Source organism: Citrus sinensis, chromosome 3 (genome assembly GCF_022201045.2).
Source record: "Citrus sinensis cultivar Valencia sweet orange chromosome 3, DVS_A1.0, whole genome shotgun sequence".
NCBI lineage: Eukaryota > Viridiplantae > Streptophyta > Magnoliopsida > Sapindales > Rutaceae > Citrus > Citrus sinensis.
The window spans coordinates 3,259,289-3,285,289 of record NC_068558.1 but is presented as its reverse complement, the minus strand read 5'-3'; the positions used below and the strand labels follow the sequence as shown (position 1 = coordinate 3,285,289).

Here is a 26,001-nt window from a genome sequence, read left to right as displayed (position 1 = left end):
CTTAAGTCATGAATGTCATCTACTTCTCGGCAATTATAGTACATCAATTTTGACCTACATTATAGTACATTAATTACTAGTTTTGACTTACATTATAGTACATTAACATCATTGTCTTTATGTAAATGGAATAATTCATTAATAGAAAGTGTTTAGATGTGTATTTTTAAAATGACTACTACTTTTTCCATTAATTTCTCATATAATAAAGGCTGGAAATTAATAAGAGTAAATATTGGGTGACTTTAAGATTCTGTTTGGAATTGAGGTTCTATAAAAATTACAGCTGCTGTGAAAAAAAAGTTATAATTATAAAATAAAAGTTAATAATATATAGTAAATATAAATTTTAAATAATAATTTTGACAAAATTATTAAAGACATAATAGATTTTCTATCAAACAAGTGAAAAATTATATTAACATATCTTCCAAACTACAGCAATTAATATTTACCAAATATTTTAATGATGTAATTTTTAAACTACAGCTGTCTAAACTCAATCTCAAATGCACCCTAAATCCTAGTATGCATGTGCCCCTTTTTTTTTCCCCCTTATTGCAGACATACAATGTCAATATCTTTGTACTGTTTACCAGATAAATAACTGGTCATTTTCTTTATTGGTATTTAAATGAGGCGTCATTTTGACTTCAGATTGTTTCATGCATATCTTTCACTTGTTCCCAACGAACTCTATATTATTGAACGCAGTTACCAATGGCAACCATTATTTTTCAGCAACTTAACCGTATAACAGAAGCCAAGTGAAAAATGAAAAGAACCTATTTTGTGTTCTAGTTTTGTCCACCTATGTTGTACCAAAATTTTGCCATGTTCATGGTGACTGGAAATAATAATAATCTACTCAAGACGATAGAAATTACTGAGCGCAGAATTTTAATGGAGTACTCTATCAACCTGAAAAGCTTCTGGAAAAGAAGAAAATGAATATGAACATCTGTCAGAATCGAATTATCGCTGTATATGCCATATTCGGGATATTAATCTATAAATTATAGCCAAAAAATAAAGAAAGAAATTAAAAAAAAAAATCTACGACCCCTCGCTATATCGCATTGGAAAAATGGTATGTACATAAGCCTCCTAGAGTAACAAATCTTCTCTCTTTACATTTCTGGGCAACAAAACTTGCTCCATCTCATTGGCTTCTGCCACATTGTAATTCACAATCTTCAAGAAGATGAACTTTGAGTGCAGTGCAGCGCACACCCTATGTGGTCTTTTGAACTCATTTCCCACAAAGAGAGATCTCTCTGACCTGCATTTCCTGAATCAAAAACCAACCTGTTTCTCCAGATGTATGGAGAAAGATGAGTTGATGCTAGCTTGGTTCAAATGCTTTCATTTTTAAAGAATGGTCCATTTCTGGAGATTCTGCAACAAAGGATTTGAAGGAGCTCATCATAGAATCTTTGCTGTTGTCAGATGGACTTATCACGCTAGCATTCAAAAATGGAGGTTGTTTCGGTGGTGGAATTTCATAATCTATGTTGTTTAACATGTGAACTACTTCTGTCATTGATGGTCTTAGGGCAACAGGAGCTTGTGTGCACAGAAGCCCGATTTGGAGCACCCTTGATGCCTCGTTTTCAGGAAATCTACCAGTTAAGCCCGGATCCATAGACTGAGTTATTCTGTTTGCCTTATAATGCTTCCAAACCTGATGTTAGAAGAAAGAAAATAAACCCAATAGCATTAGCACATAATTGTTTCCATGAAAAATGAATAACTTGCTTAAGAAGTAACATGAAAATTTACCCTATTGAGCGCTACAAGGAATATGAATCTTACAGTATGCAAAACTGAACTTGATCCCTCCGAGAAAACACTATTTCTCCTACCACTTGCAACCTCTATAACTAGCACCCCAAATGCATAAACATCAGCCTTCTCTGTCAGTTGTCCTCGAACAAGATATTCAGGAGCCATGTATCCCCTGCGACAAACAGCGATTGTTTAGGTATGAAGTTCTGTGTAAGATGCCTAAAGAGAGCTCAGAACTGAGAATATCCAGTTACTTACAGTGTTCCTGCAATTCCAGTGCTAACATGGGTTTTATCGGGAGCAACATGTCGGGCTAGTCCAAAATCAGCGATCTTTGGAGTAAGCTTCTCGTCAAGGAGAATGTTGCTGGTTTTTATATCTCGGTGGATAATCTTTATCCCAGAACCTCCATGAAGGTGTGCAAGCCCCTCAGCTGTTCCGCATATGATAGTAAATCTTTGCTGCCAGCTTAGGATATGGATTGTGTTTTTAACTGCATAAACATGAAGTATATATCTTGTGACTCTTGATATTACACATGATATAAGATATAAGCAGACACCTCCCTGCTTAGAACTGAGTACTTACCGAAAAGAATTTGATCAAGGCTCCTGTTAGGTACATATTCATAAACTAAAAGACTCTCGGGGCCTTCAATGCTACAACCTAGAAGCCTAACAACGTTCTTGTGCTGAATTCCACTGATCAAATTCACTTCATTAAAGAACTGATCCACCCACTGCCGCGAATTGAAGAACAATCTTTTAACAGCAATATTTCTTCCATCAGGGAGAGTCCCCCTGAATACAGAACCAGCTCCTCCTTGGCCTAGTTTCCTCGAGTTATCAAAAAAATCGGTTGCCCTCTCAAGTATTTCATACTTAAAGTTCAGACTGGAAGTGCACAAAACAGTTCCAAGTAAAACTTGACCTACGAAAACAGGGAGAAATGATTGTATCAAAACAAAGAGCAATGAAAGTTGAGACGTCGTATTTGGGGCATTCTTGTAACAGAAATTGTACCTTTTCGCATCTCTGATAATCTTTTATATCCTATACAAGCGCCAATAGAGGAAAGGAAAGTAAATGCACAAACTCCTGCCATCACTAACTTGGAAATCTTATCGCCTTCAGCTGCACAAATTCAAAACCATTTTGTTAAAAGAAAACAGTAACAAATTGATTGTCAAACATTAGATAAAATAAGTTTGGTGTTATTCTTACGGGTTTCTTTCTTTTGATAATTAGGATTAAAGAATCTCTCAGTAGAAAATCTAACGTAACAACCGGCAAACATAGCTCGGCCTTCTCCCGATTTACTACAGCCCTTCAACCGGAGGGCTGCCTCGTCTAAGCACTGGCTGCAGCCCTTATTATCCAAAAACTTCAAACACTGAGCCAATGCATAGACAGTAGCAATTCCTCCTTTCCCTTCCACTTGTCCAAAGCGACCATTGCGCTTTGTGACAATAGTCACATTCGTGATGACTTCAATAACCTTTTCTTCGAACTGCTTGCTTAACGACTCATCATCCAAATGTCGAGCGCTACAGTTGAATTTATCGTGAATAGGATCAACAGCTTCACCAAAGAAGTCGTAGTTATCATAACGAAGAAAGCATCCGTCCAGGAAAATGCGAGCAGAGTCAGAAGGGAGACAACGATTTGCCTTTTGTTTGAGTGCAGAAAAACAGGATTCGCAATCAGTTTGTGAAAGATCTTCGTGACACTGCATGTAGGCGTAGACCTGTGGAGCCGGAGATACGACGTAATGAAGTGCGAAATGATAATGATGATCGTCCATGATTTGTTCAGAGATGTTTCCCATTACAGCATCAAAATTTTGCCTGAAGTTTCTGTTGTCCGAGACTTTTGCTGGTGGTCCGCATTTGTAGAGGCTTTCAGAGGAACGAGAGCTGGAATGGCTGCGAGAAACGAACATCGATAATGTGATTATGAACATCCAAATTACCCAGATGAGATTTCTTGGAATCCGGACTAGGAATTGCATTGAATTGAATTCAAGAACAGGGGTGGCGGTGGCGGTGGCGCTCTGTTTTCAATGTGCTCTGTCTTTGAAAACAGGACAAAGTGATCTTATCATTCTATGGATTATCTCCGTTCTCTTCTCTTTCTCCTCGCTCACACTATCTTTTTATTTTTATTTTTTATTTGAATTATAGAGTGGGTTGGGAGAAGGAGAGAGAATGAATCAACTCCTACGGAGGTATGCAGTGGTTTTTTGAAAATAGTTTTCTGTTTCTTGAATGCATAATGGAAATTTTTTTTTTTTTTTGGTTAGATTTGGGTTTGCAGAGGGCGTAGAGATGGAGATGGAAATGAGAGAAGAAACAAAAGGGGAGGATGAACTGGATTTTGTTTCCTTTTTCTTTATTTAGAAGACTGTTATTACAACATAGAGTTTTAGTTTTTTTTGCATGATGGAGAAGTGTTAATATCATATTTCATTACACATGGCAGCATTGTGTTTCATACACAATATTTTAAGCTGCCAAAAGCCCGAAAGTGGCAGGAATCTCTTCATTTCAGAGGCCTGGGTTGTGGACTCAATGAATTTCACACTGCAAAATAGATATATCCTCTGCAATGAATCAATTCTCTTTTTTTTTTTCTGCAGATAATTTAAGATATAAAGCAATGCTAGTTCTGAAACCCTTGCATGCCTTCAACACATACATACATACATACATACATACATACATATATATATATAGTCAACAGAATGACGATGTTTTTTTTGGTTGGGTTTTCAATAATAATGCAAGAAGAGTAGGCATTTTGAAATCCCTTTTAATTCTTTATAAAGGGCAAGACTATGTTGCAACAGTGGTATGATACCACATTTGCAACCAGTCATTGAATCTATACTTGTATAGTTGTTTTAGCAAGATCCAATAGTTGAAAGCAACAGTGTTACCATACCACTGTTGCAACATAGCTGGACTCCTTTATAAAATCCCTCTTCAACTAAAGTTACATAATTAAATAATCAAAAAAGAATTCTTGCTTTTAATTTTAAATAAAAATGTAATTAAACATTCTTTTCAAGTTTTTTACACTTAGCTAATTTCATAATTTATATTTATATTTGAAACTTTAATTGAAAATATATTTTTCTTATAAACTTTTAAGAATTTAGAATTATAGAGATAAAAAGTATATAATAAGGAGAAAATAATTTAAGATTTTAGTATTTATATACATTTTACAAATAAATATTTAGAAGAAATACTCTTTTGAAGGTAACATTTAATAATAAGACGATGGATTTTAATTTATGAGTTAGTATAATTTACTTGTTTGAAAAGTTAACGTAAGCAAAGACTTAAATCTGAATAGATCTGAATTTAACTGAAATATGAATAAGTCTGAATGAAAATGTTTGAATGATATGTTTGTTTTTTCTTTTTCAACATCTGAAGATATTTGTTTGACATAAATATCCTTTTAAGTTGTGTATATATTTGTTTTTCATAATTTATAATTTTCGCATGTTGATTAGTTTGGTAGCATTTAAAAAATATTATCATTGTTGATTTTAATTTAATTTTTTTAATGAAAGATATAATTATAACATCAAATTTTATTATAAAGTCAACATTGTTATTTCATTTTTGATTCATCACAATGAACATAATTGATTTGTTCAATATTTGAGTTTAACTAATGTTATCATGTGAATAAAATTTTAAAGCAATTAAAAAAGCTTCAAGAATAATACAAAAATATTAGGTTTATACATAATATTGGAAATACATGAATTGTTAAGGGTATTTTTGAGATTTGAAATTAAAATTTTGTATTTAGATTTCAGACTTCAAATAAAAGTGAATTTTTTCTATTCAAATAAAATTGTTTGAAAATAAGTGATAAGTTAAAAAAAATAACCTAAAATAAATAAATGTCTGAAAAAAAAATTAAATTCAGACTTCAGACGAGAAAACAAACAACACCTTAGTATTTTATAAATTAATCTCGGGTGCTTTAAAGAACAAAATTGAAAGGGGGTGTCATAAGGACTTTTGAGGGGCACTAAAAGCTCCACTCCTGCAACAATGCAAGAGATAAGGAAAGCAACCCATTATACAAGCATTTGTTAAACAAGTCCAAAGAGGCAAAGATACTCAAATTTGGGCCTACATCAAAACCTCTATAAATTAATAACATCAAAATCATTTAATATATTAATTTTTTTTAAAAATAATTAATCGATTAATTTAATAATTTATTAATTCATAATGTATATATAATATAATGAACATATATTTTAATTAACTAAAAATTCATTGCATTTTACTAATATAATCAATTAAAAATGAATTAATCCACTAAATATAAATTAAATTAACAAAAAATTTAAAACTTCTTGCAATTTCATAATTCAATCCCGAAAATTCTAGAAGCAATAAGCAAAATTAGAAATGAGATCCAATTATACGTAAATTTAAAGAAAAATAAAAAGTTATAATAAACTCGTGTTTTATTTAATAAAATATCATAATAATTATATTTGTAATTTCAGCACATTATCAATTTATGATATGAATCTAATCACAAAGCTATATAAGAGTTTTTATTAAAAAAAAACTTATTAATTTATCAAAATTATTAATTTAATCTTTAGCACAAGTTGCAACCGCAAAAAATTATTATATAATAGAGATTATTGATTTATAGATTACTCAATTACAGAGGTTTATTTAATGCATATTGATACTTACAATAACGGGGGATAATCTTCAGATAAGATGCAAGTCAACATTTCGAAGTTGCATGCAATCAATATTCACAACGCTTAATTAATTAGTAAATCATGTCTTTTAACAACACAAGGCCACAAGAATGGCGCTCACTCAACACATTCGGAAAAGGGTAAGAGTGCCAAACTAAAACGTAAGCATTGCATTAGCAGCATGAGCAGAGTGTAGAATTAGGGAGAATACACAGATTAAAAGTGAAGCAATAAAAGGCAATTACCAGCCCAACCTCAATCATTTATGACAATAGGTCCACATACACTGTCCATAAGATTAAATTGCACACTCTCTGAAGGTTTCCAATGCCGTTTCCTTTGATTTATGAACCAATTGTTAATCTGCCTCTGGTCTAGACCTGTTGATTCGGCCAACGCAACCTTGTCTGCTTCCTGCACAAAAATTGTTCATTAGCAAACCCTAGTTCCGAGAGGGTTAAGCCCCAACTGATATGCTGTTGTCGTGACAAATAAAATTTTGTTTTACCGTGGGGTAGGGCCAGTTGTAGTGAAGATTCCACCAGTCAAACAAGATTTGTCTAGCTTCTTTAGGCAGCTTTCCCTTCTTCTTCTTTTTTGAAAATTCATGCTTCAATGTGCTAATATAACCACCATATTTACGAATGAGGTTGTCTTTTGTTTCACGGTCCACAGGTGGCATCCGAAAACACTCGGAAACTTCAGTCTCGCCCCCACTTAAATCTTCCTCCCATGATCCACCAGGATCAGCTTCATCTGGTAAGTAAAGACATTAATAACATGTATGTAACGTTTTAACTAACTTTTAATGCATATACATTTAGAATGAGAAAAGTAACAACCATTATGTATCATCTCGTTATATTTGGTTTGTTTTGTTACGAAGGTTTATTGGATTTATCATTTCTTTTTTCAGCTTAATAATTAAAAAGAAAAGGGTAAAACGGGCACGTAAAAGAAAGGTAAAGGCCGCAGCGGCCAAATAAAGTGACACAGTAAAACATATGGAGACGGAATGGAACACAAAAAAACAGACTCACGCGGAAGCATTATTTAAAACAAAGTTAGGGTGGGAGGGGAGAGAGCGATGGCAGGTCGCATCAACAGAAAATTCACAATACACACACCCCTTAGATTATTAAAATATAAAATAAATTAAAAATAATAAACTTATACAATTTAATATACTATAAAATACTATAAAACATAAAATACATTATGATAAAATACTTTTTTTTTACATATTTTTACTTTTTTTCCTTATTAGATAATAAAAATCCTCTATTAGTTAAGACATATACTATTAGTTAAGGGCAAGTGCTATGTTACGACATACACACACTCACAGCAACAGTAATAGAATATAACAGTAATAAGATGATATTGTTACTGTTGTTACGAGTGTGTGTAGTTAAACGTAACGCGGGTTGATCCTTAGTTAAACCATATATAAAAACACACACATGCACATATCTGAGCGGGTGGATATGTCGTATCATAGACAAAGGCCGAGGCAGGGTCAGTTCGGGATAGTCTCAGTGATGGATGAGAGACTTGGACTTTTTACCATTTAGACGATTAAAAAGTAAAGAGGTACCCCGCAAGGCACGCACTATTTTTCATCTTCCAAAGCTCTGTCATGAGTGAAGTCATGACTAGTCATTGCCGTGCACTGTGTTTTCTTTCACCAAAAGTCCAAAGATCAAGCATTGGGAATTGCAAGGGAGAGCCAAATCTACTGTCACATCACGTGTTCGATCAACCTGAGCCAGAAATCACTCTGACATTGACTTATCAACCGTTGTGATGTCCAACGATGCAAAGTAGATACCATAGCCTACTACCAGAGACACAAGAAGAATACTCCACTCGCACCCGGAGACTGAGAGTGGTTCTCATATGCATGCAGCGGCAGCGGCAACTGCGGGGGAGTCAATGCCGGCTGCAGGTTCCCCCAAAACGCATCTTTTTTAATTAAATTTCATTAGTTCTGATTTTATTTTCACTTAACAATTTTTATAACCAAGTAAAATAAAGAGCACGGGGCACGTACGGTACATACGTGTCTGGTAAAATAACTAGAACCACTAAGCTACAGCCCAAGTTAAACCTAGAGATATCCCTAATACAAACTACTAATCCATATAAGTGTAGAACCTGCTTCTCATCAAATTTACAACATGAAAATACCACATTTTCTCATGCCTTCAGTAAGAAATGAGGAGTCAAAGAAAACAATGAGCTCAGCATGGAAGTAGATGAAAATCTCAAAACATTTTGAAATCACATGCACCAGAAAGCATGTGCAATGGGGATTCCTATGTTTACGTAGCACAAGGAAACAAACGATAACACTGGAAGGCGCAAAGAGACAAAATAATACTCCAATACCATAGAAAATAATTATGTTAAGAGTTATGATCTGAAAGCCATTTTCACTGCACTACTGAGTACAACAATTTTGTGTACAGTTGAGGATACAAACTCTTAACATAATATGACACAAACCCTAAGATGAAATTCCCAAGCACTCCGAAACATAAAGACAGCTGCTTAGTTTGGTCAACGCGTGTAACATGAGATTATGTATTATAACAGCCAGGTTAAGAGGTTCTACACAAACAGCATACACCCTTCAGCAATAGAATAAACCATCCATTCATATAATACTTCCTCCCATGAGACTACTGGGATGTACAAAAATATAATTTTAGGAAGCATATTCCAAAAAGTAGATGAAATGAATAATTAGCCTGGATGCTTTGAAATCATGTCATCCTGAAGTAAAGAGTCCTGCCCCACAAATCTTACCATTGGAGAGCCTAAATTTTAAAGCATGTAGCAACTCGCATTTTTGTGTACTTCAAGTTTCAGCAAGACACACAAATCAAATTCCTAGAACTTAGAGAAAGGCCACATTTTCACCCAATTAAAAAAAAAAAAGACACTGGCAAAACCCTGAGTGAACGTTCTAACTAGCCAAAAACTAGTTAGTCATAATGAATTTGATCTTATTGTTTCAACAAAAGAATTCAATTCCAGAGTTGCTAGAATTAATTACTCCCTAAGTAATTTAAGTAATATACAACCCTTCTTAACAAAAAGCTCGTTCCAAGTTTTGTCTAAAGCAGCCATAGTGCAACATGATAAAATTCAAAGAACATGCTCCAGCATGCATCACTGAAAAAGAAAAAAGGTTCACCAATTGAATGTCTTCGAGACTAACCGGCCATATGGCTCCACGATGATGTGCTCTTTTAAAATTAAATCTTTAGAATTCACTCATAAGCAAACCAAGTATTAAATTCACCAACTTTTCTACACCCAAAGTTCATACTTGCAAACCACATCCACATCCACATCCACAACCACAACCTCGTAATCGTGCAACTACGAAGTAATTACCAAAAAAAAAAAGTATCTTTCCCATTAAGTAATGCTGAAAAGCCTGAGGCCATACTATATGTGTAAAATTGCAAACCTGACAGTACAAAAGTACAATTAAAGTAACATTTTTGGCGACAAAGCCCATCTGTACCAATGCAAAAGCTTATAAATCAAGCTATTATTCTATGATTCACACAGCTTCAAAGTTGACACATTCAAAAGGGATCAACACAAATACAAACGGGAAAGGAAAGAAAGTGATATCGATACCAGAAGATTTGGGTGTGTAATATTTTGGGAACTTAATTCATTGACTCATTGTACTTCACTCTGACACAATATCTTGTGTTAGTTGCAAGATTCTATCAGATATATGTTTGTGGTGATGATGTGGATAATTGTGGAGAAATGAGATTTGCTTTCATGTCAGATTTATTTTATACATATGAACTGCTAGCAACTATTCTCTATGAGTTCCTTTTTATGCTTAAAAAATATATATATATTTCTCAGACATCCCATACTTAAACTAACCAAAGGCATTGCATTGCAGTCCCAAGACCAATCTTGAAGAATGAATTTTTAATTCGCAGAGATGGCATGCACAGCAATTCATGATCCACTCAATTACAGATGATACATAAAAAAAAATATCTTACTAAAACAAGTTGTTAGTAAACAAAAGAAATACCATGACAATCATGACTACACTCACCAAGAATATGTAACACAAGTTAAATAACCAGCATTCTCTCCACCTAGTACAAGGAACTTGTTCACAAGTTGCTAAAATTGATTGATATATTATGACCTTTGAAGTTTCTACGGAAGAAGAGAATGCCTCAACTTGTTTGCTTATTAGGTTTCAGGACTGCAAGATCAGTTTGCCAGTTGGGACAGAATAGATGAAAGCAATGGCAAAGGCTCTAACAAAAATTCCTCTCTAATGTATTTTCCATTTCCCGTCGAAACTATCCACAAATTAATTTTCTAACTCATATATCACTTACTGTTCAATTAAGTATCACGATTATTACTTTTGTTCCACTATAAACAATTTCTAACAAAGACTAGGAAGAAAAACAGATACAATCTTGACATATCAAATCATTTAAAAACCCGGCTCCAAATAAGTTGGTTTTACATTTTCTTAAAATTATGTGTTTCTTTGTATCCCATGAGTGACATAAAAGTCCATTTATTTTTAAGGGGGCATAAAATTTCTTAATTCCAGGGTTCTATTTTTGGCCTGTAGACTATGCCATAATAGGTGAAGTACAATCAGATCTCGCGCATCCCTAAATCTTAAAGATTAAATGCTTACTACAGCTGCAAATTCAGAAGCCATCATGTCATAGGAACTTGCCCTAGTAAAGCAATCACTGACTAAAATCTTCTTCTCACGAGTTAGCCGATTCGCCTTGCTAAAGTGCGCTACATTTTCTGCTAAACTGCGCCCAATTTTTATTCCCATACGAGAATTGAAACGAAGGTTCCTAATTTATATGAGAATGAGATCATGCAGCTGTCTCGCAACATGACTCAACAAATTAAGTAAAAAGAAGGCAACAAGGATCTACTGCACGATTATCGACAAACTCATTAAACAATAATCGAAATTAATTCTGAGCAACGCATGTTAATATTAGAGAGAGCGAGAGAGAGAGAGAGAGAGAGAGAGAGAGAGAAGAGAGAAACCAGAACCATGGCTTCTGGAAACAACGTTGCAGAGGTTGCTTAGCTGCGTCTCCATATTGTTCAAAAACGACGATGCTTCGTCGTAAGGCTTCGAGAGATCTGATTTGTACTTCACCAATATATCGCAGTAAGTTCCCTTCAAAAAAAAAAAGAATAAAACAAAATTAGGGTTTGTGCTTTTCGAACGGGTAACTATGGTGTTACAGAGAGAGAAGCTGTATGTATGAGGGTGTGTGTGTGGGGGTTCGGGTCTGCTCAAAGAGAAAGAGAGACCATGAACTCGTCGAGCTCGGGATCGGCGCCCCAGCAGCAACTTGAAACGACCCAGTTTCTATTACTAACATCACCTTCGCGCCTGATATCATCTAACACATTAGCTATCTCCGGTGACGCGCCCACCTTGAAGGAAAAAAAAAAAATCGAATGTCATTATAAGTGAAATAAGTAAAAAGCATAAGAGACGAACAAAAACCTTGGAAAAAATTATTGTCAGCTCATAAAAATGGGTTAAAATGACTTAGGAAAGTATTAAGTACCTTTTGGCAATCAATATAGGCTTGGAGCAGTTTAGGGTAAAGAGGATGAGAAGCAATTTGGGCTCTGATTGCACTGGAAACTTGTTCTTCAGAACTAGTAGTATTGTTCCTTTGAATCTCAGCCACAGCCACCATTAATGAAGAAGCAGCATCTGATGATGACGATGAATTATTACCGGACCCCATCTGCTCCGGCTCCGATCCATAAACCGCAGAAATATTCCCAATCTCATGCTCACCACCGTAGGCCTCAATATTATCATCATCATCATCATCATCATTGTTATTATTATTGTTGTTGTTATTATTCTGATAGCTTCCCCATGAAACCATATTCCCTAGTGCCGCCTCCTGCTGCTGCTGTTGTAAAGAATAATCAACCGACGTGGAGTGCAAAGTACCGTACAGTAGTTCATCCATCGAAACTTCCGATTTCTTAAGAAGATTATTAGAATTCAGACACACAGACAGACACAGAGAGAGAGAAAGAGAAAGAGAGTGAGAGAGTTACTTCACTAAAGTCGTAATATACTATACATATATACACACACACATGGAATACTAAAATTTTATTATTAACGAAGCTGGAGAAATTTTTAAAATTGTCAAGTGTCAAGTAAAATAAATGAACAGAGAAAGAGAGATAGTAATACTATTTAGTAACTACTACTCTACTAGTGTGGTGGGGGAATGGAACTGGACTATGGAGTGGCAGTAAGTGAATGAGTGATATCGGAGAGTGCGAACAAGGAGAAGGGAGCCCATCCCCTCAATCTCATCAGTCAGTCATCCAGGAACAGAGAAAGTTTCTCTTCTCGCTTTATATTATTTCACTCAATATTCATTGACTTTGGAGAAGAACAAATCCTTTGATGAAGCGCGTCGTGGTTACTTGCTCAGTCCAAACAAATCAACATTTATGATGCATCACGTCAAATTAAATCCATCTCCACCCCGGTGTCAAACATAGTAATTGTGTGTTTACTGATCTTAATTGAAATGGGACTTTAATCAAAATGGAGTAAAATTATAAAGGAGAATAAGGATTAGAATAAAGTATTTATTTTAACCGTAAGACTAAATTATATAGTCATTAATATTGAATGGATAATTATAAGTTATTAAATTAATCTTATTTTATTATATAATGTTATTATTATTATTTATAATCATTATTTAATAATGGTAATTATTATTCTTATTGTTATTATTATTATAATTAATATTTATAATTATCCTTAATAATAATAATAACAACATCAACAATAACAATTATTATTAATATTGTTGTTGTTATTATTATTATAGCAATACTATTATAATTGTTAATCACTATAATTAATATTAATAACAAAATAATAATAATAATATCAATTATAATGATTAATAATTATAATAGTATTACTATTATAATATAATAATTTTTATTACTATTTGTTGTTATTGTTATCATTATTATTATTATTATTATTATTATTATTATTATTACAAGTAATACTTATTATTATTCCAAATAATAGTAATAGTAATTATTATAATTATAATAGCGATAATATTATAATTATTATTCATAACAATTAAAATTAATGAGATAATTACTACAAAAATAATCAATAATATTATTATTTATCATCATCATCATCATCAACAACAATAAATTTTTCATCGTCGTTATAATAAAAATATAAGGAAGATAAAATGAAAATCTCAAGATTTATGTGGAGCAATATGGTCATTTTAGGGAATGAAAATTCTATTTCCATCTCTTCCTATGAAAATGAAAACTCTAATAATTATTTCTAATTTTAAGTGAAACCCACCACTTTTATTTTCATTCTACTTCTTATTTAAGCAAATAAACACATTATTTATTTTCGTTCTTTAATTCTCATTCTCATTCCTAATAAATAAACACACCATAAAACTTGCCTTTCCTCTTTATTTCTAACTTTTCTTTACCATTTTTCTTCGACTAAAACGGTAACTCTTGATTTAAAAACAAAAAAAAAAAAAAACAAAATGACAACCAATTGATGGATTATTCTTACGAATAAGATTTCAACACTAACAACAATTTCATCTGTTATGTTAGTATTAATAACCCCTTTTATATAACCTCAACTAGCGACAAGCTTACAAGAATTGCTTGACCGTCGTTTTACGTTAGTCTTAATAAAACATACTACTACTTTGTAGTTCAGTTAACGCCGTCTGAAAAGCTTGCCCGTGTAACTTTAAATAAAAGGTGTAGTTGTAGTTAATTTACATTATTTGCAACTTATATTCAATTTAAGAGTTGTAGGTAATAACTTTAAACATGTTAATAATCAAACAATTCTTGAGTTATGACAGAGCGTGCAGTAAAAGTAAATTAGTTGTAAAATAAAATCAATCATTCGACGCAGATGCGTCGGTCTAAGTATGATGTGGAAGTAGTGAATCACTTTATCAATCGAATCCAATTTTATGATTTGATGTGGGGTAATGAATTATTGTATCAAACTAATCCAATTTCGTGATGGATTAGATATCGTATTAATCTAAACCACTCAATAGCATGAGATTAAGGATAAAGAATTCGTGAGAAAATAAAATAAATGGGGATGTTATTAATCAAATAGTTATGAAAACAATAACAATGACTCTTTATTTATAATAAAATAAACATACTTCTCCAAATTAATTTTGAAAGGAAACTAAATCATAATTATATTGAAAATAAAATAATAAGACACATACTCTAATTAAAAATAAAAGATATGAAAACACCTAAAATAATAAAATTCTAAAATCTTAAAAAATGTCATACATCAAGTTATTAAGTGCAACTACTAGATTCATGTAGGTTATATATACCATGACTCCTACAACAATTTATTAGATTAGATTGCGAGTACTTTTTTTTTTTTTAATGACTGTTTAAGTTACTTTAAAAGAGTAAAGTAAAAACAACTGTTAGATAAATTAATACAAAAATCATTGAAATAAATATTGAATAGGAGATTAACGATGTTATTCTTGGAGGCGAAGCTAGCATATATCATATGATATGAGATAAAGTTTTATTCTCCATTGTGAGAGTTTATTTAGATTTTAAAACACGCACATTTATCAAACTATTGGACCGTCTTAATCGGCAGGATTATTCACTTTTAAAATGCATATTACTGTCGCGGTGTTATTATAAAATAATTTTGGAGAATGACCGCATTAACATGTTTTGTTCTTGATTATTCTCCAATAAAGAATACACGGTCATGATTATAATTAGCTTAAGATAACTGCACCACCCATATAAAATTAATAATGCTTGTGCACCCAACAATCCCTAAGAGTAGTTTTTTTGACTAATTAAAAGCAAGTAATATGTTCCAAGGAAAAAGTATTACTTGGTAATTCACGTTTGCTGAATTGGTGATCGGGGATGGGCTTTCAATAACACAACACGTATTTCGGTTGCTAGTGGCTAATATTTAAGTTAAGAAATTTAGTTCACGATTTTGGGCTCTTTCAAGAATAATGATTAGGAAAAAATTTATACAAATAAATTAATGTGAAATGAAAAGATTGGTTAAAAAGTAATAATAATTTTTTTTAATGATAAAAGCTACTAATAATTTTAAATAACTAATGCTCTCGTACCACATTAATTTGTACACATTTATTTATACAACGTAGTTGTAATTTTATCATTCTCAATATAAGTTATTTTTATTTTATTTTATTGTTAATTGTTTCAAGTACCATATAAAAACATATCATTAAAAAACTGGGCACTGGCTACTTGTTACCTTACATAATATTATGAGGTACACAATTTTCTTATAACCGTTCGATAAAAATCGAACAATTGTAAAAATATAAAATAATATAATTTTATTTTTCACAATTATTAAATTTTTATTTATGTACCTTAGATAATAATGTAAGACAAGAAGCTCCTACAAATTGAAAGATCGGATCAAACACAAAGCAATAATGAAAGGTCATTCAACGGTCATAGGTCGTGCTCTTAATGGCAATCTCTTCCTTTTTTCCAGTTTTTAATGAAAAGTGAAGTCCACTAATCACTATGCATCTAATAATAATAGAGCAAGCTTTCTTTCAAAAAATATAATAATAATAATAGAGAAAGCTTAAAGGGGAGGTGGAGAATAACAACAACATGATGATAGCTAGATTGCAATTTGCCATATCAGAATCCAGTTATATATTACATATATCGCCGTCAAGAAGAAAGTACGTGCAATTTGTCATTTGTCTATGTTCGTAAATGTGACAAATCTTGCACTTCTCTCTAATTTATCCACCAACAATTTGAGTAACTAAAGTCGTCCTAAAATATCATATTTGTTACATTCCAACGAATAAAACCCAGATACAAAAAATAAATAAATTTTTTAAACTTTAAAAAAAAAAAAATTATCCAAGAGCATAGAAATAAAATGTCGCACCAACTGAAAATTGCTTTAGTTTTGTTCTTTTGTTACACGTATACTTAATTAACACATAAAATCAGCTATACTCATAAGCTTACACGCTTAACCTTAACTTATCTCCTCTTTCGGAGCATTCACTAGGTTAGATGATACATATTGAGTCGGGCAAAGATGAGAGGTGGAATGGGGTTTAGAGACTTCTCAACCTTCAACCAAACCGTTGCAGCCAAACAAGGATGGAGAATCATCCAATTTGCAGATTCCCTTACGACAATTTTTGAGGGCTAGATACTTCAGACAAACAAATTTTTTATATGCAAAAATGGGCTCCAAACCTTCTTTCATATGGAGAAGTAATTTTATGGAGGAGACAGGTGATTCAACAGGGCTATAAATGAAGAATTGGCTATAATTGGATCTCAAGACCTACAACATTCAAGCCAATCCTTACCACTTCAATGTTTGATGAAGCTATAGTTGCTGACCTAGTTGACTCTCAGAATCAGTGAAATATGAATCTAATAATATACTAGGTGTTTAAGAGTGAATATGTCGATGAAATTGTTAAAGTTCCTCGGGCTAAAATTTCAAGTGAACACCAGGTGATGCGGCATTATGGTAGGAGAGGTCAATATTTAGTAAAAAGTAGATATCATGTGGCCTTGAGACTCAAACATCCTGATTTCCCAAGTACTTAGGCCATAGTTCAACTCTTTGGCAAGCAATCTAGAAGCTTGTATTACCAGCAAAGGTCAAAATCTTCTTGTGGAAAGCAGCACAAGATCTCTTACCAATTGCTGAGAAGCTATGGAAGAAAAAGGTGCTCCAAGAACCAACATGCCAAAGCTATCGAGATAGTATGGAAAGTATTTCTCATGCCTTATGAAAATGTAAGATTACTAGGAAAGTTTAGAAAAAAAATCTCAGTTGGCAGCAGATCTTCAAGTTAGGCGAAGACCTGATCTTACTGACATGCTTCACTCTTTGTCTCTACAACAAGGCAATTTAAATGAGGAGATAATGGTAACTTTATGTTGGGTAATCTAGATAACAATGAACAAGCTACTTTTTGAAGGCAAAAGACAGGATTCAGTTAATTTAGTGAAAGCTTTTTGAGTATCTCGAGAGAATTAAACAACCCAAGATAGCTTATGTTACAAGAAAGGAAAATCCTAGACAGCAGTAGTGATGCCCTCCTCCCGATGGTTGGTTAAAAGCAAATGTGAATGCTGTTGTTTTTTTAAGATAAGTAGTTGATAAGTTTAAGAGTTGCGATTAGAGACTCTCTGGCAATCTAATTGCAGCTGCAACTAAAACTTGTAAGTGCTATGGCAATGTGGCTATTTCTGAAGCTACAACAGTGGACTGGGGATGCAAGTGGCTAAAAAAGCAGTGAGACTCATTTGATCATTGAATCAGACTCATAGGATGTTGTAGACCTAATAAACAACAAGATGGGTAGCAGATCTAAAATATTTTGGGTAATAACTGAAGTTTAAACCAGTAAATAGGGTTTTCAAAACTTCAAAGCCTAGCATGTTATTATATCAACTAATACCATAGCCTACGCTTTGGCCAAATTGGCTTTGGAGAAAAATGGTATTGTTTGGCAAGATCATATTCCTCCAAAAATTCGGTATCTTATTAATTGTTAAGCAATGAAAGAATTATTTTCTATTCCAAAAAAAAAAAACTAATCTCCTCTTCATTAAAGAAGTTCACGACAACCCATAGGTCATATGTTGGGTAGCTAGTAGATAAACTGACTCCACGAATCTGCATATGTTCAAGTAGTGTCTCCAATTTATTTTGTTTGTGGCATGAACTATCCACAAAAAGTGTAAGCTTTTATACCTGTTGTTCATACACACACATTAAGCAGATCCCATCCAAAAAATTCCATGTCGTAAAGAGAGAAAAGCTAAATGGTTGTAAGTTTACATATTAAGGTTCTGTTTAAAATTGAGATGTTATATCTTTTAAATTATAATAGCTATGAAAAACAGTTGTAACTATAAAACAAAAGTTAATAATATGTAGTGACTATAAATTTTAAATAATAATTGTGATAAAATTATTAAAAATATAATAAATTTTCTATTATACAAGTAAAAAATTATATCAACGTAATTTTTAAACCACAACAGTTAGTGTTTATCAAATATTTAAATATTATAATTCTTAAATTACAACTGTCTAACATCAATATTAAACGCACTCTAAATCTTTGAGTTACTACGTATAGCCCAATTAGAATTGTTGCAATTTTGATGTTCATTGGACATGTGTATATCTTGGGTGTGTGGCTAACCACGTGAATTGGGTGAGAAGGAGCAAGTTTGAACTTATCAACTTTTAGAATTTAAAATTATCCATTCACGAATTTCAAAAAAGTAAAAAAGAAAAATAGTGCATTCATGCATGTTTTATATGAGGTTTATAGCTATATAACTTTTATGTTTTATATGAGGTTTATAGTTATATAACTTATATCCACTTAAAAGTTGTGCCTATTAGCTAAAGGTGTTGTTTGATTGTGACTAAGTATTGAGTTATTGGATGCAACTATTAAAATAAACATAAATTACGAATAATAATGTAACTTAATCACCCCTTATCGTAGAGTCAATGCCAAACATTTTTTGAATGTAAATAAGAGAAATCTACCTATATTTTGGAGAGTCCCCGTAGATATTGAAAAAATAATAATATGATGGTTGAATACAATATCCCTACTTCGGCGTTCGAGCCATGACATTCGGCCTTCAGCAAAACAAAAGCGGAGACAGGAAATGCACGTGTGGGCCACTGGGCTTTATCTTTTTAAAGTGAAATATAGACTTCAAGGCAAAGCTTATGGTACATCAGCTGTACGTTACAGCTATAATTTTTTGAATCCTTCGAAAAGTTAATAATTATGAAAATGTCAATAAATTTTAAAGTTTTATTTTAAACCCCAAACTACAACCAAGCTGCACTATAATTGTACTTTAATTTTTTAAGTTTTTCATTTATATTTATAGCAAATTCAGTACCAAGTTCTATCTAATTGAATCTCTAACTTGTTTAATCTTATATTTATTGAGTTTTTATTCATTATATTGATGATTTCTTACTTTAATATATCATAATCTTCAATGTTGAAGTCTTTTATTAAATTTTATTAAGTTTTTTACTCATTTGATCTCTTAACTTTTAATTTGTTTTATTTTTTCTTTATTAAAACTATTAATTTCTAACATTTCGATTGCTTTTTCTATATCATTTATAAATAAATTTGGGTTTCCTAACTTATTTAATAAATATAGCGAAATTCAATTTAATTGATTATTTTCCCGCATGTCTGAATCATTGATCGGATTAGAGGATTAAAATCATTCATAAGAAAATCCTCTTTGTATATAGCTAGAATGTGGTATCATTTGCTTTTTCTATTTCATTTATAAATAAATTTGGGTTTCCTAATTTATATTATAAATATAGTGAAATTCAATTTAATTGATTATTTTCTCACATGTCTGAATTATTGATCGGATCAAATGATTAAAATCTTTCATAAGAAAATCCTTTTTGTATATAGTTAGAATGTGGTAACTTATTACTTTATATATTTTGTAAAATTATTAGAGGTTCTAATAATTTATACATTGTAACATCTTTCAAGTAATTTATTAGAGTCATAATTTATTAGAGTCATAATATATTTATGACATATAATATCTCTTATAATTAATCCATTAGATTAAGAAATATCAAAATCTAACCACCCATGTGTATTGGCTGTTTGTTACAGCCAATGTAACATAAGCTTTGCCCAAACTATAAGATACAGCAAAACGACACCTGACTCATGCGTTTCTGTCGTGGCTCTATTTTGCTTGACATTATTATTTTGGGGATATCGACTATATGCTTTCACGTGCTGATATTATCTCAGTGTGAGTATCATAAATTATATTACTTATTTTATAAATTTAGATGATAAATTTCGTTTGACAAAATAATTTAACAGATCAGGGAAAAAAATAATAATTATAACACGACTCGCGCAGCCAAACCCACCCTGCGATCTGGCCTGGATAAAGTGTGGTGGCGCGTACGCATCAATTCTCAGCTAACGATTCGTATTCGCTCATCTAGTCATTTGATTCACGTTCAAAGTCCAAAATAATTTCCTTGGGAACTGGTTCAGTTCGTAATTAGCACTTACCACCAACTCGCTGCTGACATAACGGTAAGCTCCCTCTTTCCCAGCTTCAAGCATTTTCTCTTCGTCACGACGCACACTAGCTGTTCGACGAAATGCCAAACCGAATGTCACTTGTAAATTTATAGTTTTCTTTTCAACAATAACGTAGGCATGGATGTGGCACATTGCGAGCTAGACGGTAATGCAGACGCCGTGGAGTTTTGTCCGCAGGATTCGTATCACCACGTGCTTGCAGCTTCAACATATACCTTACAAGAAGGTGATAAGCCGAGTAGAAACGGAAGCATCTCGCTATTCAATGTCAACGCTGAAGAAAAAAATCTTGAGTTGTTATATAGAATGGATACAGCGGGAATTTTCGATATTAAATGGAGCCCCGTTGGCGGTAATGCAGGCCCGTTTCTTGCTCAAGCCGATGCTGATGGTTGCGTGAAAGTTTACGGCTTGGAGACGGATTCTAATGGTATACAAGTTAAAAGGTTTCATCTTGTTTTGTCTGTTAGTGTAATTCTCATTTGGGTTTTTGTCTAAGTACTTGTGATGAAAATGTTAGTTAACAGGTAAGAATTTAATTTGTAAATCTACAAAGTTAGCTATGCCTTGTGGTTTTTTTCTTATTTGTCGATGTTGCAGAGGGACTTTTGAGAGACATCACTGGGGAAAAAATCAGCTCTTCCTTGTGTCTTTGTTTGGAGTGGAACCCATCAGCCACATCCATCACAGTGGGGCTTTCCGATGGTTCTGTCTCGATTGTTTCCGTTGTTGAGTCACAACTTGAAGTTTTACAACAATGGAAAGCTCATGAGTTCGAGCTTTGGGCAACTTCATTCGACGTCCACCAACCACATATGGTGTACACTGGCTCAGATGATTGTAAGTTCAGTGGCTGGGATATACGGGAGAGTCCATTCAAGTTGGCATTTCAGAACTCCAAGATCCATAAGATGGGTGTTTGTTGCATTGCAAATATCCCCGGTGATTCTAATACGTTACTTACTGGTAGCTACGACGAATACCTGAGGGTATGGGATGTAAGGTCAATCTCAAAACCGGTAAATGAAACTTCAGTTTGTTTAGGGGGAGGAGTCTGGAGAATCAAGCACCACCCTTTTATACCAGGCTTGGTCTTGGCGGCATGTATGCACAATGGATTTGCAGTTGTCAAGGTTGGAGGGGAGAAAGCTGAAGTGCTTGAAACTTATGCTAAGCACGGCTCTCTCGCATATGGAGCAGATTGGCAGAGAGGGAGATTGTCCCTGGAAGGCAAACGAAAGAATAGTGTAGTGGCTACTTGCTCGTTTTATGATAAACTTCTCCGCATATGGATGCCAGAAAGTGATTGCCTAACAAGATGAGCTTCATTCAGCCTCATGTTTTCCATTATATAAGGTTGGAAGGATCCAGTTCAGTTGATTTTGGGAATCTTTCGTTCCTATTTGGTTTGGTATGTCTTAGTCATAGCATCTGATCAATTATTAAGCGAAAAATATTATAGTTCTCGATATGTTAGACAATTATATACCAAACTGTGTTCTAAAGTGGAGGTCAGACAGCCATCCTTAAAACAAGGGCCGATTACGCCTACCATGTTAGTTTTTTAATTTAAGAGATTAAATTGTGATGCTTATGTTTTTATGGGGAAAAGGAAATATTCTCCGCCAAAATTGAAAAATGTTTACGACAACTTTATGCATGCTAGACAAAATAGCCGACTTTTAAATAATTCATCAGATGCTTTGCAAGTAGTGCTTCCAGTTTGCTCTTCTTTTTTTTTTTCTTTTGATGCAGCTTCCAGTTTGCTTTAGTATCAATACTAAGAAAAGTGCCTACATAATCGTTTCAACATGCATTTTCTAAATGGAGAGTGAACCTCGTACATCAAATGTGCTATATGAGCACTGAGCAATATAATACTGGGCAATATGTATATCACTCACTACTACTGTAGGGATGTCAAATATCCAGTTATGTATGGATAATATACATATAATTTATATAAGGTTATGCTTCTGAATGCGGTTTTGATCGTATGATCAACGAAGTGACCTTGTTCATTTCGGTCATCTTTGTGGTCATACTGGTTTTGCTATTGCAGTTGATGTACTAAGCTGTTACCTGAAGAAAAAGAGTTACGCTACATGATTCACACGAAAGCTGCTTTTGTCACAGCACACATGAACATCTGGAAGCACAAAGCATAAATCTTGGTTGTTTTATAACCCAATGTGAGACCTCTCACGTCACAGCGTAGCCATCATAACACAAATACACAATTATCAAGAACGTGCTCAACCACCGACCTACAAACCTGTTTTATGGGACTCATGTCTGGAGCCAAAACAGAGATTCAGTGTTCTATTGCTGACAAATCCTCCAAAAGCATTTCGCATTCAAACACAACATAAACATAAACAACGCAATTTCACAGTTGTAATTCCTGAACCTGGCCGACAAATTTCTGGGACCATCATGGCATCATTCATTCTGTAACGTTCCAATCGACAGCACGTTGCATAGAGTCCTGAAAATGGGCCATTGACGCTTGACGTAGATGTTCTGGGCTTTTTTGCTTTTGGTTGAGCTACTAGCACCCCTTTGATTTCCTAAATCAACCCTGTTTCTACGTACATAAAATATGAGATCTTTTTTTTTCTTTTTTAAATATATTTTATAAGTTTTGTACGAATAAGTGCATGAAAAAAAAAAGAAGATAAATTAAGGATAAGTTGGAGTATGTTAAAAAGTAAGGATTAATTTAGAATTTTTAATGGGTTGACTAAGAAATAGAATCGAGTAAAATACAATGAAAAGATCAAATATCATTACTCTTACATTATACATATGGTTCGTACCCCAACCTTAATTTCAAAATTTTCCCCATCTATTCACTTCAAACATACTTTCAAATTTTTATTGTCCGTATTTATTCATTTTTTTAAATCTTATTGCTTTAATAAAGAATTAAAAAATATTAACTTTTTGATCAACCAACATCCGGTTTGCTAAAAAGAGTTGTTGTCAGGAAAGTATGAATTAACAATTTTTGTTGTAATAATTGTACTGCATACAAATTTTATTCATTACAATAGTACAATGGTGCTCCATCATAATCTTTTCTTTTCTTTTGAAATAGTTCAAAAGAGACAAAATTGATATGAGCCACAGAGATACATTAAAAAGAAATGGTGGTGAACGATTGAGGAATTAGTATTGGTTTATGAAAATCTCCATTGAAGAAGAAGAAAATTGGGGTCTTTGTCAACTTTTGAACCAGAAAATGCAACAACTTTATCCCACCATTGTAGCCGTAGAGAGAGAGAGTTTAATTGGAAGAAAAGAAGAAGAAGAATGGGTCAATATCGGAATCAAATACGAATTTCAAAATTAATATGCATTCATCCATTTATTTTTGGGCGAGCCCATAAAAATATTCACTAAACCCGTTTACTGTATGAACCCACCTTCATATCTAATATACCCCTATGTTCAAAAAATAAATAAATAAATAATTTTTTTTTATAAAAACTAATTTTTAACTCTTTCTTTCTAATCTTTTCCATGTTGCCACTACCTTAAGTCCCAAAATTTTATCTACCGTCAGAAAGAAAACGCTTGAACAAGAAATTATATTTGAATTTGATTGAACAACAAATATAAACACTAAAACAACTTATTCATCTCGAGTAGTATTATTATTACTAAAAACTTGAACGAGGAGAAGTTTTGGGCTAATATGAAAGAAGCCCAATCAGCAACTCTTTTAAGTTTTAGATAATTAGAAGGCAATTTGAATATAAATTTCATCTTAAGTTCTTTCAATCCAAGGGACACCCTAATTTGCACTAAGAACGGAAGAATAATTGTAAATGGAGAAACAATCAAACAAAGATAAACAAAATAAAGAAAAAACTCAAACAATAGAGAAAGAAACGACCCAATGAGCCCTATAACTGTGCTCTACATACTTCTCTCTCTCTCAAGGAAAAAAGAAGATGATAAAAATAAGGGTGGGACTATATGCACTCTAAAAAATAATTGGTATACTCATAATTTTATATAAATTTTATATTACGAATATACCCATAATGTCATTTACTAATAAGGACCATTTAGTATAAATAAATACAAAATTAATTAAGACAAACATATAATGCACATGTGCACCCGTGCAATATGTAATGTAACTATAATATTTTAAATCCTATTTTTTATTCACAACAAACGCATTTGTTAATTTTTAACTAGTGTTAATCTTTAAAACTTAATCAAATCATTCGCACTCTTATCAAGGAAATCATGAAACGCAAGTTCTCCACTTTTATGATGTGGTAGAAATCATACTAATCAAATTTTCTCTCAAACTCAATAAAATTCTGCCACTTAATTACTTATTAGAGTGGCATAATTATATTAAATCAATTATTAAACCCGATTATTGGTTATTGTTTGCTAAAGGCCTGGCATAAATTGCTTATTCTTTTGAATCTGAAAAGAAAAAAATGGCTTATTTGTTGTTCAAGATCTTAGAATAATAATATAAATAATTTGCAGTACGAACAAGAATTATTGTATAACGGGTAGAGCTTTTATGAAATCGTAGATAAACTAATATTGAAAGCATATAAGAAGTTTTGGTGCTATGAATGTATGGAAAAGAAACAAAGAGGAAGCTTTAAGGGTATGTTTGGAATTTTAAGAGTGTACATAGTACAAGTTAAATGTTTTAAATATAATGAATGAGTGTTCAAAGTAAATTAGTGTTCTGAGTATTTTTTTAGAGTGCAAATAGCCCCACCCTAAAAATAATTATCATTCTAATTATATTTTTAAATGAATACTTTGTCTAATATAGTAATTTCATACCACTAGGGTTTGGCCCAGTGGCTAGAGTCATTCCCTCACACTTGTGAGGAAAGTGGTTCGAGCCTCCACAGATGCATTGTACGAGTTTAATTTAAATTTCATTTTTTAAATCTTGAGTAAAGACAGTCTTTCTCCTAGGAGTGGAGTTGACGTCCCTCGAATATTTGAGAGGAATATGAGCGGTATGATCATAAATATAATGAGTAATAGTGCCATATAAAATTTAATGTAAATTAGTATTAGTTAAATTGAGTAATAGTGCCATATAAAATTTGATGTAAACTGGTCTTAATAAATGTATGATCATAAATATCATGAGTAATAGTCT

General features: G+C 32.7%; 3 protein-coding genes across 5 annotated transcripts; 1 reads left to right on the top strand and 2 right to left on the bottom strand.

Annotated features, from left to right (window-relative positions):
- Positions 1–823: 823 nt before the first annotated feature.
- Positions 824–4,460, bottom strand: LOC102631157 (cysteine-rich receptor-like protein kinase 1). 2 transcript variants are annotated; one of them, XM_052438306.1, is made up of 6 exons: positions 3,012–4,460; positions 2,811–2,921; positions 2,377–2,718; positions 2,047–2,281; positions 1,783–1,960; positions 824–1,684 (listed from the first exon to the last, which is right to left on the bottom strand). In XM_052438306.1, the coding sequence occupies exons 1-6, from the start codon at positions 3,796–3,798 to the stop codon at positions 1,346–1,348; spliced, it is 1,992 nt and encodes a 663-aa protein (XP_052294266.1). In that variant the 5' UTR covers positions 3,799–4,460; the 3' UTR covers positions 824–1,345. The 2 variants fall into 2 exon arrangements, with proteins under 2 accessions (XP_052294266.1, XP_006477547.2); XM_006477484.2 differs by having other exon boundaries at positions 1,816–1,960; positions 3,012–4,458.
- A 2,226-nt stretch (positions 4,461–6,686) lies between these two features.
- On the bottom strand, positions 6,687–13,043 carry LOC102630848 (homeobox protein knotted-1-like 6). The gene is made up of 5 exons (XM_025098445.2): positions 12,162–13,043; positions 11,899–12,024; positions 11,632–11,761; positions 7,049–7,296; positions 6,687–6,954 (listed from the first exon to the last, which is right to left on the bottom strand). Exons 1-5 carry the CDS (start codon positions 12,579–12,581, stop codon positions 6,796–6,798), a joined length of 1,083 nt encoding a protein of 360 aa, XP_024954213.2. The 5' UTR covers positions 12,582–13,043; the 3' UTR covers positions 6,687–6,795.
- Positions 13,044–20,450: 7,407 nt separating this feature from the next.
- Positions 20,451–22,435, top strand: LOC102627551 (uncharacterized). 2 transcript variants are annotated; one of them, XM_006476746.3, is made up of 4 exons: positions 20,451–20,538; positions 20,653–20,834; positions 20,959–21,273; positions 21,444–22,435. In XM_006476746.3, exons 3-4 carry the CDS (start codon positions 20,961–20,963, stop codon positions 22,163–22,165), a joined length of 1,035 nt encoding a protein of 344 aa, XP_006476809.2. In that variant the 5' UTR covers positions 20,451–20,538; positions 20,653–20,834; positions 20,959–20,960; the 3' UTR covers positions 22,166–22,435. The 2 variants fall into 2 exon arrangements, with proteins under 2 accessions (XP_006476809.2, XP_006476808.2); XM_006476745.4 differs by lacking the exon at positions 20,451–20,538 and having other exon boundaries at positions 20,556–20,834.
- Positions 22,436–26,001: the final 3,566 nt, after the last annotated feature.